The sequence below is a fragment of the Dunckerocampus dactyliophorus genome, chromosome 11, assembly GCF_027744805.1.
Source record: "Dunckerocampus dactyliophorus isolate RoL2022-P2 chromosome 11, RoL_Ddac_1.1, whole genome shotgun sequence".
NCBI lineage: Eukaryota > Metazoa > Chordata > Actinopteri > Syngnathiformes > Syngnathidae > Dunckerocampus > Dunckerocampus dactyliophorus.
Genome location: NC_072829.1, coordinates 7,159,842 through 7,177,333, shown reverse-complemented (window position 1 = coordinate 7,177,333; position 17,492 = coordinate 7,159,842). Strand labels below are relative to the sequence as shown.

General features: G+C 42.5%; 1 protein-coding gene across 1 annotated transcript in view; it reads right to left on the bottom strand.

The window, feature by feature from the left end:
• Positions 1–17,492, bottom strand: part of LOC129190395 (complexin-2-like) — a 66,184-nt gene that overhangs the window by 8,308 nt on the left and 40,384 nt on the right. The window contains exon 3 of the mRNA XM_054793070.1: positions 2,736–2,911. Within this exon, the coding sequence (XP_054649045.1) occupies positions 2,736–2,911 (176 nt within the window). The remainder of the gene's footprint in view (positions 1–2,735; positions 2,912–17,492) is intronic.

The window sequence follows — 17,492 nt, the reverse complement described above, 5'->3', positions numbered from 1 at the left end:
CTTCACAACTCTCACGTCAGTGAAGGATTCACTATTTGGCTCCAATATCCATTCAGTGAACACTCATTTGCACTTTGCTGGGCTGTAAATGAATGTGTTGTGACTCGAGTAGACTTTTCATACCTGGGCTCTAAGCAACGTTATTTTCCGCACTCTCACATCCGACTTGGGTGGATACTTCCCCTCCAGTGATCTGTTTTGTCAGGTAATGTCGTGTCACATTTGCACTTTTGATCAGCGCTACAGTTTAAGAGCATATGAGACCCAGAGGTTTGGTACTGGATTCTGGAGGAATGGACATACTGTATATTAGTACTTCCATTCACTTTGAACTGTTCGGCTTTCTCTATCAACTTTTCTTAACTTTGGAGCAAGCCGTGGTTCTCAGTCTCACTTGTCACTTCTCGACAAGTAAAACAATTTCATTGGCTCATTTTGAGTGACGTCACCGCAATAACTGAAGTAATAACGCCCGCAAACTGCGATCGGTCCGTGAGCCTGATTATATACTGTATTATTACTATTATTATATTTCCTATTCACTTTAATTAGTCAGGGGTCCGTAAAGGGCTATCACTGGGTCCACTGTAAAAGATCGAATTAGAAAAGCATACTCTTATCAAATAACACCCCCGGCATTAGGGCATTGTGTCCATGTTTCAGAATAATGCACTGTCAAGAGGCTTTTTTGGTCCTAATACTGTATAATGGCAGGGGACACGCTGCATATATTATATCACATTCATCACAGCACTCAGGCTTTTAGAAATTCTCCTGCTACGGGTTGATTGCAACCTAACTGACAAAGAAAGGCAGGAAAAAAGTTTCACATGACATCCAGACACAAATCCCCCCCCCAGAAGACTTGTGTCTTTCTGTAACGCCTTCTGTCTGTATGTTTGCACTTTTTGGTGCTTGCCGTCTCGTTCCGCTGCCATCTGCCCTGCTCAGCCTTTCAGAGTTATTCCAGAGTAACAAAAGCTCAGAGAGACGACAGTCAAGCCCTTGCCACGCATCCCCGAGACGCGCTGTCGCACGGCGGGCTGGCTTTCTTTCTTCCCTTAAAAAACTCAACAAGGGGACAACTGTGACTCTGGCGAATGGCTAAGTTATAAAAAAATTGGAAAAGTCTGCTCCAAAGGGTCTCCAAGTCTAAAAATAATCAACGCTGAGTGTACTGATGCACAACGCAATTAATTGGTTCCAGACCCGTTGTTATACAATTTCAAAATACAATTTTTAACATTGTTAGTACCCTCTAGACATGAAATACCAACCCTATAGTCACCTTTACACTTGTATTACCCAACATAGTAGACATAAAAGACAGAAAATAAGCAATCTGAGACATAAATACAGTAAGACATAACACAGACCCACACATTAGCATTGGGAGTCACATTATCAGAGTACTGTATTTTCCTGACTATAAGTCACGCTTTTTTCATGGTTTGGCTGGTCCTGTGACTTGTACTCCGGAGCGACTTATATATGGGTTTTTTTCACACTGAAATCCACGAGAGAATGCTGAAAATTTACAATGTAAACATCAACTTAAAGGATAACCGAGGGGCTATCCACACTGAAACGTTTTTCAGGTCAAAACGGCAAAGGATTTGATCCTTTCAGCCTCTCATCCACACAGGAACGGCTTTCTGGGTGACCTGGGACTGTATTTTATTTATTTATTTGATTAATAGAGAACAAAAAACAAAAACAGCTCAGCCTCACCCCAGTCCAGCTCCACAACACCCGAAGAGACAGAAAACCACACAAAACAACCAAAAAGTGAAGACACACAAATACACACACAATACACACAAACTCCGAACTTTTGCCTTCTCTTCTTAGCATCATGGTTTGCCGTGTTTACATTCAGTCTGGCCATTGTTGCGATATATTAGGTGGAGTTTATGTGCTTCGTTATACGTAGAGTCCGCTAGCTTTGGGCGATAAGCCACAAGGGTGCGTCAGTGACATCATGCAGTCCCAACCATGACCTGTGGCGTTTGTGGTGCGCTTACAATAAAGTTGGGACACACACACACACACACACACACACGCAAAACAAACTCAACAGTACAGATACATTAGAATTTTGATCATTGCTCAGAAAGAAAGAAGAGTCAGAAGGCTTCAGTACCGTGTGGGTGCCAGTCAAGTGGTTAATAAGCTATCAAAACCTTTTTTTGTTTTGCTTGTTTGATAGTTAGGCCATTCTATTTTCTTAACATGCTACATAAATTAAACATTTTGTTTTTCTTGACTAAAACTACACCAAAGTGTTTTTAGTTTACGTACAGAACTGACTTTTACGTAATTAGAACAAGAAGCATTTTCGTCCAACAGACTAAGACTAAAAATAAAATGGCTGCCAAAAACAACACTGTTATCAACAACATGTATTGAAACTGATTCTTCTGAATGCCTTATACTGTAGTTGTATTTTACTTAATTTAACCATTTTTATGCTTGAAAATGCTCCATTTCGGCCACAAATATGTAAAATTTGCTTAAATATGCATATATATTTTGTAGTTAGAATAAGCCGCATTCAACCACAAAACAGCATGATTTATTTCTGAATATGTTTTTGAAAAACCGCGATCGAGTGAAGTAGCGAGAGACTATTGTATATCACTTGGAGGTTCTTTTAAGAGGGTCCATTAATGTGAACATGTGACGCGTGTGACATGGGCTCCATCTTCGCATGTGGGTGTTGCAGTGTCATTTACCTTATCCCTGATGCCCTGTCGGATGTTTTCTCTCTCGGCCTCCATTCTTGCATATTTGGCCTTCCTCTCCTCCTCCTGTTGCCTCAGTGCCTCTTGCCTCTCCTCCTCCTTTTTCTGCGCATCGGGGTCCTTCTCCTCCTCCCCACCGAGCATCTTCCCCATGTCTTTGGTGGCCCCTAGCAGGGGAGAGACATGAAACCATCGTCATTTACATAATGAAGCTCAGCTGTCGGGCCACCGCGGAGAGCCCCATGTGCACATTCTACTTTGGGATGATTCAAAAGCAGCGGTGCTGCTCTTTAAACACCCCCAAAGTCAAACACAAACGCAATCGGCCTTCACTTGAACCAAAGGCAAACGCGTCCCCGACAACGGAGGCGATGAGAGGTGGGCGTCGAGATGAAAGACACAGCGATAAATTATTACTCATTCTCTTGATGGCCTCAAAAGGAATTTACATCTCTTCATGCAAAGTGTCCACTTGGACCTCGGGTTAGGACCTGAGGACGAAAAGGCTGAAAGGGACTCTGATAATTAGACAATTAGACCAATTGTGACGTTGAACTCATGCTCTCATCTCCATTCTGTGATCGTTAGATGTGCTAATATTATTGTGTATGATAAGCGGCGGTTTGCACACAGGTCATACCAGTTTCGGGTCAGGTATTCTTTAATATTTAACTGGCTTTTGTTCGTATGTGGGACATAAGCAACAAAAATGTGACTTTTAGAGACATAGAAGTGCTCAGTTTCACCTTGAACATCAGCCCCCTTGGCAGTATTGTGAAAAGTTTTTGCTTTGATTGGGACAGGCAGAGACGCCCCTACCCGAAGTGGTGCCCCCCCCCCTTCATTGGCAATTTAGATATGCTTGCAAAATGAATTGAATGGCACTGTTTTTAAACACTGTTTTTCATTTATAAGATAACATGTCACCCAATTTACATGTTTAACAACTTAAAAATAAAAACTAAAAAATCTGAAATATAATATAAATATAGCTTGAGGGACTCCTGAAGCAGCTGATATGTACCGGTAGGCCAAGCGGCACGCGGCTTTGGCGGTGGTCGAGGCAAAAACTCGGGTGTGGGAGGAGTTCGGTGAGGCCACGGAGCACAACCAAGTTAGTTATCGCCGTTAATGCGCTATCCATAGCCCCTTTTTATACTGTTTCATTTAATTGCTCCGCGGAAGGAAAACCGTCCGGCACTTCAGAAAGGGGAAGCAGTGCCCGGTCCACACTGTTTCCAGTGGGGACGGGGGCCAGCTGAGCTCGACTGAGGATATAGTCGGACGGTGGAAGGAATACTTTGAGTTGTAATTTGATATATTACATGTTTTGAAAGCAGCTACATTGTTTCGTACAGTACATTGAATTCTAACAATACATCCAGCAGCCGACTTTAAGGAACATTTGTATCTTTCACCTCATCCTCCTCACCTCCTCAGCGTCCCCACTGCAAGACTAATAAGGTTTATTCTGCATGAAATCCTGTGTCGTGCGAAGCTTCCACAGACAAATCCAGATGGTCTGCATGTGTGTTTGGCGTTTCCAGTAGAGCGGTTGTAAACAAGCCAGCCCACCGATGTCAGTCTCACGAACCTTGAACCCCCACGACTCTCTGCTCACTTCCAACACGCCGGAAACAAATTGATTTGAACAAAAACCGAGCCTCCCGTTCTCACAGGATGTATGAGAAAGGTGCTGCACTCCCTGAAAGAAGCCCGGCAGCCTCCCCTAGAGGAACTACCGGATGCAACCGTCTGCTTGAGCCCTAAAAATTGATGTGACAGCGGCGACCTTGAGGTTCCTGGCTTCAGTTTGGAACTTACAGTGTAGACAGCATCCGTCCATCGTCTTACGAACGGGGTGACGACTGATTAATAAACGGCCGCGTTGATGTGACCCCGTGTGGTGTTAATGAACTCTTTGTATGCCGACGACTGACAACATCCTGTGTGGGCGCTTTGATCACATGGAGGATTTTGTCATGTCTGCGGCCAACTGTGACAGTACTTCTGTGGGTCTAAAGTATGCCACTGTCACGGGCATGCATATCCATGTAGTACTGTGCAAACGTCTCCGGCTGCCATTAGTTTTGTTTGATAAACAAAAGATTGTGGAAACTCGTGCTGTGTCTCAAATCGCATACTGTAAGCGTCGAATTTATAAGGCAAACTTGCTGTACGTCAAAATACGTAAAATACAGGAAAAACAAAGAGAAACATAAAAACAAAAAATCAAATATACAGCAGTTAGGAAATAAAAGCACATGGCATTGCATACAGATACATTTGTTCATTAATATAAATACATTCATAAAATTTAATTAAATAATATCAAGAATCCAAAGGCATGTGCGGAGCACAATGTCATGACTCGTACGCCAATATCATTTTTGGCAGAAAAAAACAACACCAATATCTCATTTTTATGCAGCACAACACTGTCAATATCAGAAATCAAGTGCACACTGTATTCCATTTGAAGCACAGCGTAGCAATTAGCATCGATCTATTCGTTAAACAGCAGACGACTTCCTGGTTCATGGGGTTCATCCTTTATCCAGATCCTCACCAAAACAATTTCTTCACTCATCACCACGCTGTGAAAATGTTTATTTTTGTGTAATCCTGCTTACTGTATGTGTCCTACTTGTTACTTTTTGTTTTTACGTCAACATGGCCGCTGTGAAGATGAACCAGCACCACTGGTGTTCAAAAACTTTTGCACAGCGCCGTATGATCCCTTTTGCTCCAGCACATTGCTCTTGCATTATTTCTTACCAGAGAGTTTAGCCTGTGAATATAAAATAGAGCAGAACTTCCTGCAGTGACTTTCATAAGTAAACGCCTGGAAGCGCCCCCGCATCGGGCTTCACTCCGGGACAATACATTTGCTGAATGGGACTGAAAACTTTGTGTTTGACTTTATAGCTTTCAGCTTGAGGGAGTATTCCTAAACTTGCGGGGATAATATTTTCTTCCTGGGCCGAGAAGAGAGGAGAAAAAGCTCACTTATAGATTTTATGATTGTAAAAAAAAAAGGAGGAGAAATTACAAGCGTGATTACGCCGCTAGAATCCTCCCGTGGTGACATTTTCTTGTCAATTAAGTAATAATTTTTAAATGTCATTTTATGCCGGTAGAGGCTGGGAAATGTCTATATATGGCATTTTATACTATATGGTAATGTCATGAGCGTCAAGGCAAGTCTCGGATGCCAAATGTCCACAAAGCCTTCCTGTCTGCTTGGTAACGGCACTCATGCGCTGACATCAATCACCAAATGCAGATGAATGCACTTCAACAGACGTAATATTCTCTCTCATATTTCACCTGCTGTTGCGTGTCTCCCCCAAGGCCACGCGCCGCTAATCTTGATGTTCAAGGCTAATTAGCTTGTGCGATGGCGACAAAGATGCTGTGCGGCAGCGCGAGACACACGTCCTTCCCAAAAGACTTGACGCCGCCCAACTGTGGAATCTGTGGAACGGTGAACTAAACGAGGAAACGCGGAAGAAACAATTAACGAGCCTCATGGATTACAAACAAAAGTACGCACTACTCTGTCTTTGTCAATGGGACGGCACCGACCCACTTTGTCTGACAGTGTTAAGGAGGATGAAATCTTTCAGTGCATCTTGGCTTGTTGACTGAAGAGCAGCTTTGAGGAGAATCCAGTATGCGCTTTCCCAAGGTCAAGGATTATTTGATGGATTTCCTTTGTGTAGCAAGAGTCACAGGCCGTAGAAGTTCACTCTATGCCGAGATATGTTGCCATGACAACCACAGGTGGAGAAAAGAGAAACATATGGAGCTGGTCACCCCTACTGACGGCTACTGGGAAGTCTTTCTACAACAACTGGTGGGATTTTCCATTCTAGATCATCCCAAAGGTTCAGGAGTTCCAGTTCTTCCACAGCAAACTCCTCCAATCACGCTTCCATTGTCCTTGCTGTGTGCGCTGGTGCTGTATCTCCAATGGAATACCGGTACATCCATCAGTACACTTCAATCGTATACAGTCCTCCCTCATTTATCGCGATTAATTGGTTCCAGACCCCACCGTGATAAGTGAATTTAGTAGTAGGATTTAACATTAATAAATGGAATATTTTCATAGTTAGAGCATAGAAAACTGCTAAAAAATATGTTTTTTACCGTTACTAGAGCCCTATTATTCCTACTAGACTCCTATTATTCTTTGTTTACACCACATTGCGCAACTCATGCGCAGGCTACGGGGTCACTGCAGGGATATAAGAGATGGTCCCAACTTTAAACATGGTGAACATAGCTAACCAGCTAACTACTTAGCCTCCAATTTATTTATTCTAAACTTAAGAAAGGGTTTCAAACGGAGTGGGACGAAGTAAGGAGTAAGGAGTCAAAAACGTACCACTTTGACACTGAATGGGAGGAGAACTTCTTCCCACGATGACATGTCAGACACGCCACGGCTAACTACATGCAGTGTTAATGTCTCATCAGTGTGACTTTACTGACCAGAACACTACATAGAACTTGTCTTTCAATATTTTTGCCGAATCATAGGCCGCAGTCAACCACAAAAAAGAATGAATTTTTGAAAAGCGGGCGATGTTCGAACCACGAAGTGGCGAGGGACGACTGTACTGTGTGCAGTGGAACCTCAGTCAGCGTACAAATCTGTTAGTGTGTTCTTCATTTTACGTCAAAAATGTACGCAAAAATGTTGGCTTGCTTCGCATACTGTACATTTCCTAGTTAGCATACAATATGGCACTCGTCTCGTTGGGTTATTAATACGCTTTGTGAGTCCAACTCTGTTTGTAACGTATTTTTATCATAAAATGCCGTTTAGCATGCTCTGAACTGGAAACTAGAACAGGGAGTCATTGTAGCTCAGTTCCATCGTCCGTCTATGATGTCATCAGCGGCTGACTGTGTAGTTCTTTGCCAACTAACACAGTTACGCCACAAGGCTCTGCTTTTCTTGTTGATCAGGGCTCCAAAATAACCCACAATGGAGCCAAAGAACGTTACAAGTTTGATAAAGAAGGTGTGAAACATTACTGAATTCATGAAATAACAAAACACAGAGGTGGTGTCTGGGTGGATCTTGCAGCCTCATTGGCGTCTTTGTCAACAATGAAGGTAAAAGTGAGCCGTGTGGCTAAGTGGGGGAGGACGTGTTTAAGTATAGTCAGCAACATTGCATCTTAAGCTGCAACTCAGCTGTGACTCAAATATGACCCCTACATTAGTTTAACAATACACAACAGAACTGCGTGTGTGTGTAGGTTTTATTGGAGTGTTTTTTTGTTTCTTAACAGAGATGGTCCATATAGTGTAGCGTAGTCGGGAGCACTTCCTGTTTCGCAGCGAGCTTTGCTGTACTGTACTTTTATGACACCATGAGTAAGACTGGGATGTGAAGTGGTTGAGAAGTTCAATGTCAGCTGTGTTGTTACTCTCCCTGCAAAATAAAGATACCTCTTACTCACCGACTCGTGACTCACACAGGTACACTATACTTGAGTACCATCAAGTGGTTCAAATGTGACATGACACTTAATGAAAAATTCAAGAAAAAATGGTCTTTAAAAAAAGCCAATGTTATCGATTACCAACAATAATTTATAGCACAATTATCAACCAGCACAGTTTGTTATCGTGGCAGGCCCAGCTGCAGGCGTCCACGTTGTAACATATGGAGCAGATGGAAGTGGCAGTGCTCGAGGCAGGATTAAAACCGCGAATTAAGTGCTTTGCGTACACTAGAAATCTTGCGATCCTACTTTCACTCTGTGTTCCCAACGTCACTCGTTAGCTCCAGCGGGTGAGACGTGAGATGTTTTTTTTCCATTTGGGTTCAACAGCTGCCGCGGTCCAAGTACTCCAAACAGAAGTTTACAGTAGTAATTCTATGTTAGCATCACTATCTCCTGAATGGCGGGAACTGCAGTTCTTTTAGCGGAAACAAACCTAATCTATTGCACTGGGCATTCATGTGTCTTTACAAAACTACACTCCAACATAAATGATTAGTAGCAGCAGCTCATTAGCATGTAAAAATCATTGTTTAAACCTCAGGATTCAAAGCGTATGTGAAAAAAGTAGCGGTTTATAGTCCGGATTTTACGGTATGTGCATTTTGAATCGATTTCTGCATGTAAAACTAGATAAAACTATAAGAAAGTGTCTTGTGTTAATGTTTTTGGGTGTCGGGATTAATTGGATTGAGATTATTTACTGATGTGAAAAATTGACTGAGTTAGAATAAGTTTTGGTTGGAATGGATTTTGAAACGGATTAATGACGCTAACCCGGGTCCACGGTGCTTAGTTCCTGAGTGCCCAAACATGGACAGTGTGTTGTTGTGCACTTTGAGCCCAATATTTACCCGCTTCGTTGTCTCATTCTGTCTTTTTAATGGAGAACTGCAACAACCTGACGGGGCATGGCAGCCGACATTTGGGTCGCCCAATAAAATGGCCTCCTTATGTTCTCCTACTTCACCATGATACAATAATTAAAAATACATTCGTCGTTACGTGTTTATTAGCATTTTTGAATAAAACACACACAACCATAGTTGTCAACGTTTACATTATAAATAAGGGAAATGTTCTGGAAAATGAGGGAAATTCTAATCTTCCCTAGAAATTTCCATGAAGTTGGATGGACACAAATGATCCAAAATGTCCTGAAGATTCGGGGACTACTTGATGCTGCTCCTTTTAGAGTGATGTTGAAGACGAGTGTCGGACCTGACAGCTTTGAGGGAACACTTGTGGGTCAACTGGGGACTCATTTTATTCTAAAGCAGAAGACCGCTCCCTCTTCTTAGTGGGAAGAGGAGCAGGATTGTAAAGAGCCCGGAAAGAAGTGTGTGAAAAGAAGTCATGGATGGTCAACTCACTCTCTGGATTAGACTTCATGTAACAGAAAGAGTGTGTTTGTATCTTTGTGTGTGTGTGTGTGTTGCAGTGGCGGGCGCTGCAAAATAAGAACAAAATGTACGACTCTTCATTGCCAGCGTGTGTGGCCATGTTTGTGTGCGAACACTGCGGGTTTCCTGGGTGAGAGACCACATGAGGACGTCTCCCCTGAGAACGCACAAAGCAGAAAGACCACGGCTGGCTTAATGTGGTTAATCGGGCAATTACAACCACAAAGTGACTGAATAAAAAGGTAAAAACAGAAGTAGAAGAGAGAGATGCTGTGTGAGTCCAACAGGAGGATGATGAAAGGCTCTCTCTCAATTTGCGCACTTCCGTACTGAAGTACGACAAAATGAAGTGCACTCGCCGTACCTGGATGTTGCACCCAAAACACTCCAAATGGTGAGTGTGCAGCGATGGACACTCACCACCCGTTGCAGAAGGGGAGGGACTAACTTGAGGGGTTGATATTTACCAGAGAGAAGCAGCATATAAATATTGCGATTGTCATTTCCACTGCGCAACAACATGAATGGATTTGGAACAGTATACAGTACTATACAGTATACTGTCTTACGGTATACATATTGAAGCGTAGTGACAGAAGTACAATGGATCACTGCACATTTGCGACTCAGCATTCGTGAAATTTGTGTAAATTTGTGGATTTTTGTTCAAAAAATGTATTTCCCCAGAAATCTCATTCACTAATAGTCAGTATTAATGAATAAATACTACAGGTAAAATATACAGCATACGTGCACCACTGTTAAAAATTGTCCTTGAATGCACCATAGTTGTGTGCTGAGATGCAAAAGTTTGTTGGGCTACGGAAACACAAGCTTCGAAAGTCATCGCTCGTATTCCATTAGTGGCGAGTACTTAGTTTATACTTTAAATGTGTTTAATAAGTCTGTGAGGCGTATTTAGGGGCTTAAACCTGGATTGTGCCGCGAGTGAACAATGGCAACTGAAGAGACACGAGAGGGGTTCTGGAGCTGAACGTCGTCTAATAATTACAACAGTGACTTTTATTGCAAATGTTCATCCAGAAGCAGAGGAGAACGTCAACGACAAGCTAGCAGGAGGGTTTGGAGGAAATAGGCGTTTTACATCCGTATCAATTACTCATGTTACTCGTAACCACCGCGCAAAGCTGGGCTCTGCTGTATTCCATTTGAGCCACTGCCGAAGACGCCTGCTTTCCAATGTCATCCATCATTTGAGGTCCGACTGCTGCTAGGGTGTAGGGGTAGGCCACAATCAGGCTTCGGTACGTACCTCGGTTTTAAGCTCACGGTTTGGTTCATTTTGGGTATAGCAAGGGACACTTTCTTTGCCCATTTCCATATTCACCGGCGAGGCCAAGAGGTCATACACAGGAGACTTTAACGATGGAAGAGGTTTTTCAAGCTCTGCTTTCTCCCTGGCATTATCGCTAGGATCATTTAATGCGTCCCGTACGGGAACGCGTCTGTGCCGTATGGAAATATATATGCATATACACCCCGACAAGTCCTCCGCTGACATTGCACGCCTAGTCTGACATTCATTCCCGCCGGTCTGAGAATGGAGGAGTACGAGGATGGGGGTAAAAACAAGATGCTAAATGTTCTTTATATAGCTTAGAGCTTGTGTTAGTCTTTAACTGGCTGGCCAAGGGAATCAATTGTGTTGCATGTTCACTTGTTTTTCCCAGATAAAAACTGAATAAATTGACTTTAATTGGACTCTTTATTCTGCAACTCCAAATCAGTATGCTAATTTACTGCGCCTGCTGCACAGCGTGCTGCTTAAAGCCACATCATAAAAATAATAATAATGTGCATTTGTGCACTTGCTTTACCAAACCGAAGATGCGGATAAGAAACAATGTTTGGTTCTTGAAGACAAAAGAAGAGTTCAAAATGGACCAGTAAAAATTTGCAACAATAATAATAATGTTCCCATACAGTATATCAAATAAAAAAGGTGTCTAATGAGCGCCATTAGCCAACACTTTCAAATACTGAAATGATCAAAGCAGCTTGGTAGACTATTATAATGTCTTCTTGAAGGTCACGTAGAAGTCGCAGTTGCATGGTGATGCTCAAAGAGCTCCGTGGGTGTGATTCCACTCCCACGTCCTGTTTTTACGAGTGCCAGACGTTGAAAGGATGAAGAAAAAATAAGCGAGTCACTTTTCACGCTTGCAAAGCGCCGACTCTTTTTGGAACCTCGGAGAGCTAAAAAAGCTTTTCATTCGAAAGGCGCCAGAGACAGAACATCGGTCTTGTTGTGGTGGGGGTAACCAGGGATATTTGCTTTTCATATGAATTTATAAAAGTATTGACCAAAGCCGAGGCAATGGTTTGACAGATCATTTCTAATTCAGTTATTTCCTATGGAGGGAAAGAAATGTAGTTTCCAAACTGAAATGATACATTTTACATCAGCAAAGGGAGAAGAAACCAGTTTTAACTTGGGATTCATGCCCCATTTTTTCTCCGTCTAATAGGCAAAGTGTTTGCTCACAGTGTGAAGTAAAGAGGAGACTTACAGTAAACGACACGCAGCCCACTACTGACCCAAAATATCTCTGTGAATCTCAGGGGTACACGAGGCGAGCATCACTCCTGTTTGCGAGCATTATCATTAGAAGACAGACTCATCCGGCGACACACAAAGAGACAGGCCACATTTATCACCGTCGAGGTCGCATCAAGGACAAGGCCGACCACACACACACACACGCACACACACGCACACACACAGAATGCAGGTCTTCACAACCCAGCAAGCAAGCTAATGGACATTTGAGCAAACTGGAACTGCTTATGAGTATGACAGTTTGTGAAATTTAGCTGCGGAGAAGCGATCACAATACACTGGGCTACTCTGCACGCATGCATTTGTGCAAATGCAAGTGTCAGTGTCAACATTCGTAAGCCATGCCGGTCCATCTACCACCCCAAAGTTGGAAGCGTTGGGTGCCATTTTGTAAGAGAGTGTTAAAAAAACCAATCCAATATGCGAAGAATTTATACGCAGTACATTTAAATAAAAATACACATGCGATATGCATGTCAGCTTTGTGTTATTAGTAAGAATGCCACAGCGATACAAGCAACATGTGTATCTGCCGATACTGATACCAACCTTCTTTTCTCCTTACTTGTTAAAGTACTCGATTTGTATGCCTGTACAGTGGTACCTCGTTCCATCCCAAAAGGTCAGCCGATGAATAAATAAATGATGTCAATTCACTTAATCCTTTCCAGACACTCAAAAATATTAACAAAAAATGCATTTTATACTGCATAATTATAGTTCTAGATGCAGAAAACAATGCAAAATACGACAAATTAAATAAAGTAAGGCACATTTACAAAATGAACATTTAACATCACTTTTACCTTTACTGAGGACTAGGCCTGTCACGATAATCGATAAATAGATCAATCGACCGGTAAAAAAACCCCATAGTCGATCATTTTTGCCAGCCTTGATAAATTGACATGTGCATGGATGCGTGTTTGTTTTCCTCGTCTCTCTTTCAGGCTGAATGACAAGAGGGTTCATTCTGCAGCTGTCTGCGCGCGTTGGTGCTATGAACATACAGAGTGAACCCTCCTTTCATCTAGCTATGAGCTCTGAGCTTTGTCCCAGTACGTGGAGGCGGGGCTACCTTGGCTGGCAGCAAGTTAGCCTCTTGAGCAAGCATACGCTAACATGAATGACGGCACAAAGGCGATTGTTTCTAAGAGCCCCACTGTGGGAACATTTCGCTTTGAAACAGAATGAACAAGGTGAGCGCATGAACACCTGACAAACGGACATGTCGCGTTTGTTGGAAAGTAGCGACAAGCGACCAACGTGTATGCACACCTAAACCGGAGGTGAAAAGGAGCCTTCGTCCCGACAGTCAGCCAGCGTCGCTCGCTACAATGCAAAAGAAATGCAACACTTCGGGAAATGTGAGAAATGTTTGACACAGTACAAATCGCCCGGGAGAACGTACAGTACATGTCACAAACAGCCATTCCTGAACGGCACGACCGAGTGAAAGAAGACGTGTTGAAGGACATCAGAAACATTGCATTTCAAATATGACCCCCCTTCGTTTAACAATACACTACATAACTGCGTGTTTTTCTTAACAGAGACAGTCCGTCTTATTTTCATTGGATTTTTTTTTTGTCTTTTTGTTTCATTTATTATGTTGTTTGTTTGTTTGTTTAATTTATTTAAAAGCTCTTGACATTCCAATTACAATGTTAAATACTCTTGACCAATTAAAGTTGATTGCTTTTGATATCATGTACTCTCAATATGCCATATAATTAATAAAAAAAAGTTTAAAAGAAATGAATACACTAAGTCCACAACTAACGAACACAATTGGTTCCAGACGACCGTTCGCTAGTCGAATTGTTCTTAAGTAGGGGAAAAGGTAATATTACCAATGATATAGGTACTACATGTACATGTATACATATACAGTATATGTGTATGTATGTAAATATGAGTTTGGATGCAGTAGTAATATTAAACAAGGATAATTAATGAAAAAACAATAATAAAAATGATATAATAATACATAATGATAAATGTTATTTACCTTTGAAGAGGAGTGGTCGAGCATACATCGTTGTGGTGGAGGAGGAGGAGGAGATATTGGAAAAAAAGGACAAATGGTCGTCATCGTTAGACTCTTCTAAAAGAGGTAGTGTTCTGCGGGTGGTGTAGAATTAAGCAGGCCTATTAACTCTTCATAACTTTAATCACACACTTCGTCCGGGTTGCATGTACAGCTACAACTTAGCTTTTCTTCACGTCTTCATCGCCTGTTGGTCCCATTAACTGGAGTCCATTAACAGTGTCACAGTGCCCTCTACTGGTCAAGCATGTAGCAGTATAAATATGGACTTGCTGGGCAAGCATGTAGTATAGTACAGTATAAATATGGACTTATAAGGCAAAACACATGAAAATATAACCAGTCGGCTTGTGTTCGCTCTGAATGTTCGCTAGCTGGATGTTCGTGATTAGGGGACCTAGCGTATATACAGGTAATATCGAGCCCCTCATTTATTTGCATTAAAATGTCAACATTTTCTTCTTACCTTCTTTACACCTTTGTAATTGTATTCTTAGAATGAGCTGAATGAATTAAAAATGACCCCCGGCCTGCACGCTGAACACCCCTGTGTTAAAAGAATAATCATAACTGAGCGTGGTTATGTTGGTGAAGACAGTCTTGTATGTCATTCGATAGGAGAGTACGGTGCAAGTCAAGTCTGACAAGATCTGTGTGCGTTTGAGTGTGCTCTTTACATCCCATAGGAGCCTTGGATGCTCACATTGGTTATCGGTGATAGCAGACGGTAGCTGCTGGCCCGAGGATGCTCCAGTCGCCTTCGAGCTTTGCCTTCACGTGCAGGGCAAACAATTACAGTGGACCAGCTCGACTCGCCAGTTCCAAACACGGAATGAAACAAATTTAAACCAACAGGAAGCAGACAGAATTTTTTTCAGTTGCAACAAAACGCAAACCACTCTGAATGATCCTCAGCTTGTTGGATGCTGCTCTATATGTGAAACAGCGGGAACGCTTTCACCTGTCATCCCCCCTCAAATCAAATGGTCGGCAGCTGGCGGCTCAGCGTACCAAATCAACAAGCATTCAACCTTGGAAAAAGAAAAACCTGAAAAACCGCCTGAAGAAGCAAAGCATTAACCAACCACCTGCTACCGACTGTTAATGTGCTGCCACTACGGTCACATGAAGACGTTACGACAACTCGTTTGTGACCGCAAACGCTTCTACTCCCGCACCGCTACACACAAAAGGGTGAACATTTGTCAAAACATGCAACCCGCTGTGTTGCCTGTGCTATTATTTTTCTGACAGATACACCACATGGTGGTGCTGCTGTTACACCCCATAATTCGGACTGACTTGAAATTTCTCAACCTGCTAAATGTACTCCATAAAATACACCACTGTGTCTTTAGGGCGTTTAGCTGAATCACCACCAAATTTGGTACACATCTTTATGGGACTAACAAGCACCCTACAATGTCTTTGTAGGGACCCGGGGGGCGGGACTGAACAATGACAATGATAAAGGATATTTTTTGCTTGCATGTATTCCAAAGTATTTCGACCACAACCCATAGGGGGCGCCACTAATGCTATTCATTCATCCAATTTCTATGCCGCTTATCCTCACTAGGGTCGCGGGTGCGCTGGAGCCTATGCCAGCTGACTTCGGGCGAGAGGCGGGGGACACCCTGGGCTGGTCGCCAGCCAATATGCCATTAACAGTCATGTGAAAAAAAGTGGTGCTGCTATAAGGGAGAGTGGATTTTTAAAAAATATTTTTGAGACAGCATACGAACATCTGTGTTCAAATGTGTCGTACATTTATAAAATAGTCGATGCACAGCTCAGCAGCCAGTTTTGCAATTTCACTCTTTAAGGGTACCAATGTGATGACAACTGCAGAACCAGAAATGGACGTCGGGTACAAATAATAATAATAATAATAATATGATTAAAACTACTATGGTTGTCATAAGATGGATAGACTACATGCAAAGTCAGGCCCGTTTCATAAGTATAATGTTCACTTATAAGCTTGCATGCTAATCACATGTTCAGGTGACAAGAAATATGAGCATTCGATTCAAATGAAGCAGAAGAGTCGTTGTCACCTTGTGCATTGATGGTGCATAGCCAGCTGAATGCTTCGCCTCGATGTATTCATCACATTACGCTCATACTTTGATCCCAAACACCAAAATATGTGCTCCACCACCCCCACCCCACAGTTATGCCTTTGACTCCAATTTCCCAGCCAGCCTCTATGCTAATGCCGGGAGCCTCCATTCAATCCTTCTATGCCTCCCGATGGCTTTGGAGGGGCTCGGCCTGCGAATTAGCTCCACGGATGTGTGGCTTCCTGCCACGCATAATCACCCGGGTTTCATCCTCTCCTTCCACTGTCTGAGTGCACTCATCCATCAAAGGGGCGGGTGGGGGGGTGATAAATCTGATTTCAATGATACCTAATAGCATTAATCAAACATGAGATTGACGACCAGTCGCCAGCCTCCACCCCTCATTTCCATGCGGCTCTGGAGCATTTTGACCTGGTGACTTGTGTACTGTATAAATATTGATTGTTCACACTCTGACTGCCTGTGTGCTTTCACAGGAGGCAACCCTGGAATGGACTCGTATGTTTACAGACCGAGAAAAGTTTGCATTGGTTGAATGGTGTAATATATGATATAATAATGTAATATTGTAATGTACACTATTAGGGATGCTCCGATCAGGGTTTTATGCTGCCGATACCCACACCGATCATCCATGAGTACCGATCAAATAGATTAAGTGTAAATTTATAAATTTACTATTGGCTATATCAGGGGCCACCAACGAAAATGAAAATGGCCAACAGCTACCCATTTTGTAACATTTATTTTCAAAGCTTATTTCAAGCCAAACAAACGGAATATGCTTGTTTTACCAGAACATTAACAAAATGCTGGGATCCACAACTGGCATTTTGCATTTCAGAATGCATTTCTTTCCAGTGTTCTCACATTATTAACTGAAATCCTGAATGAAAAGCAACAGAAAAAGAAGGCATTTACTCGTCCAAGTATTTCATATTATAATACGTAAGACTAAAAGACAACCAGTTCCCTGCGACCTTGAACAGGAAAAGCAGCGTTTCCTATAAATTCATTCATTTGTGACGGGCCGTCACAAACACATTTGGCACAATCTGTTCACCCTCGCTCACAAACACGTTACAGTAACCTCTCGTTTATT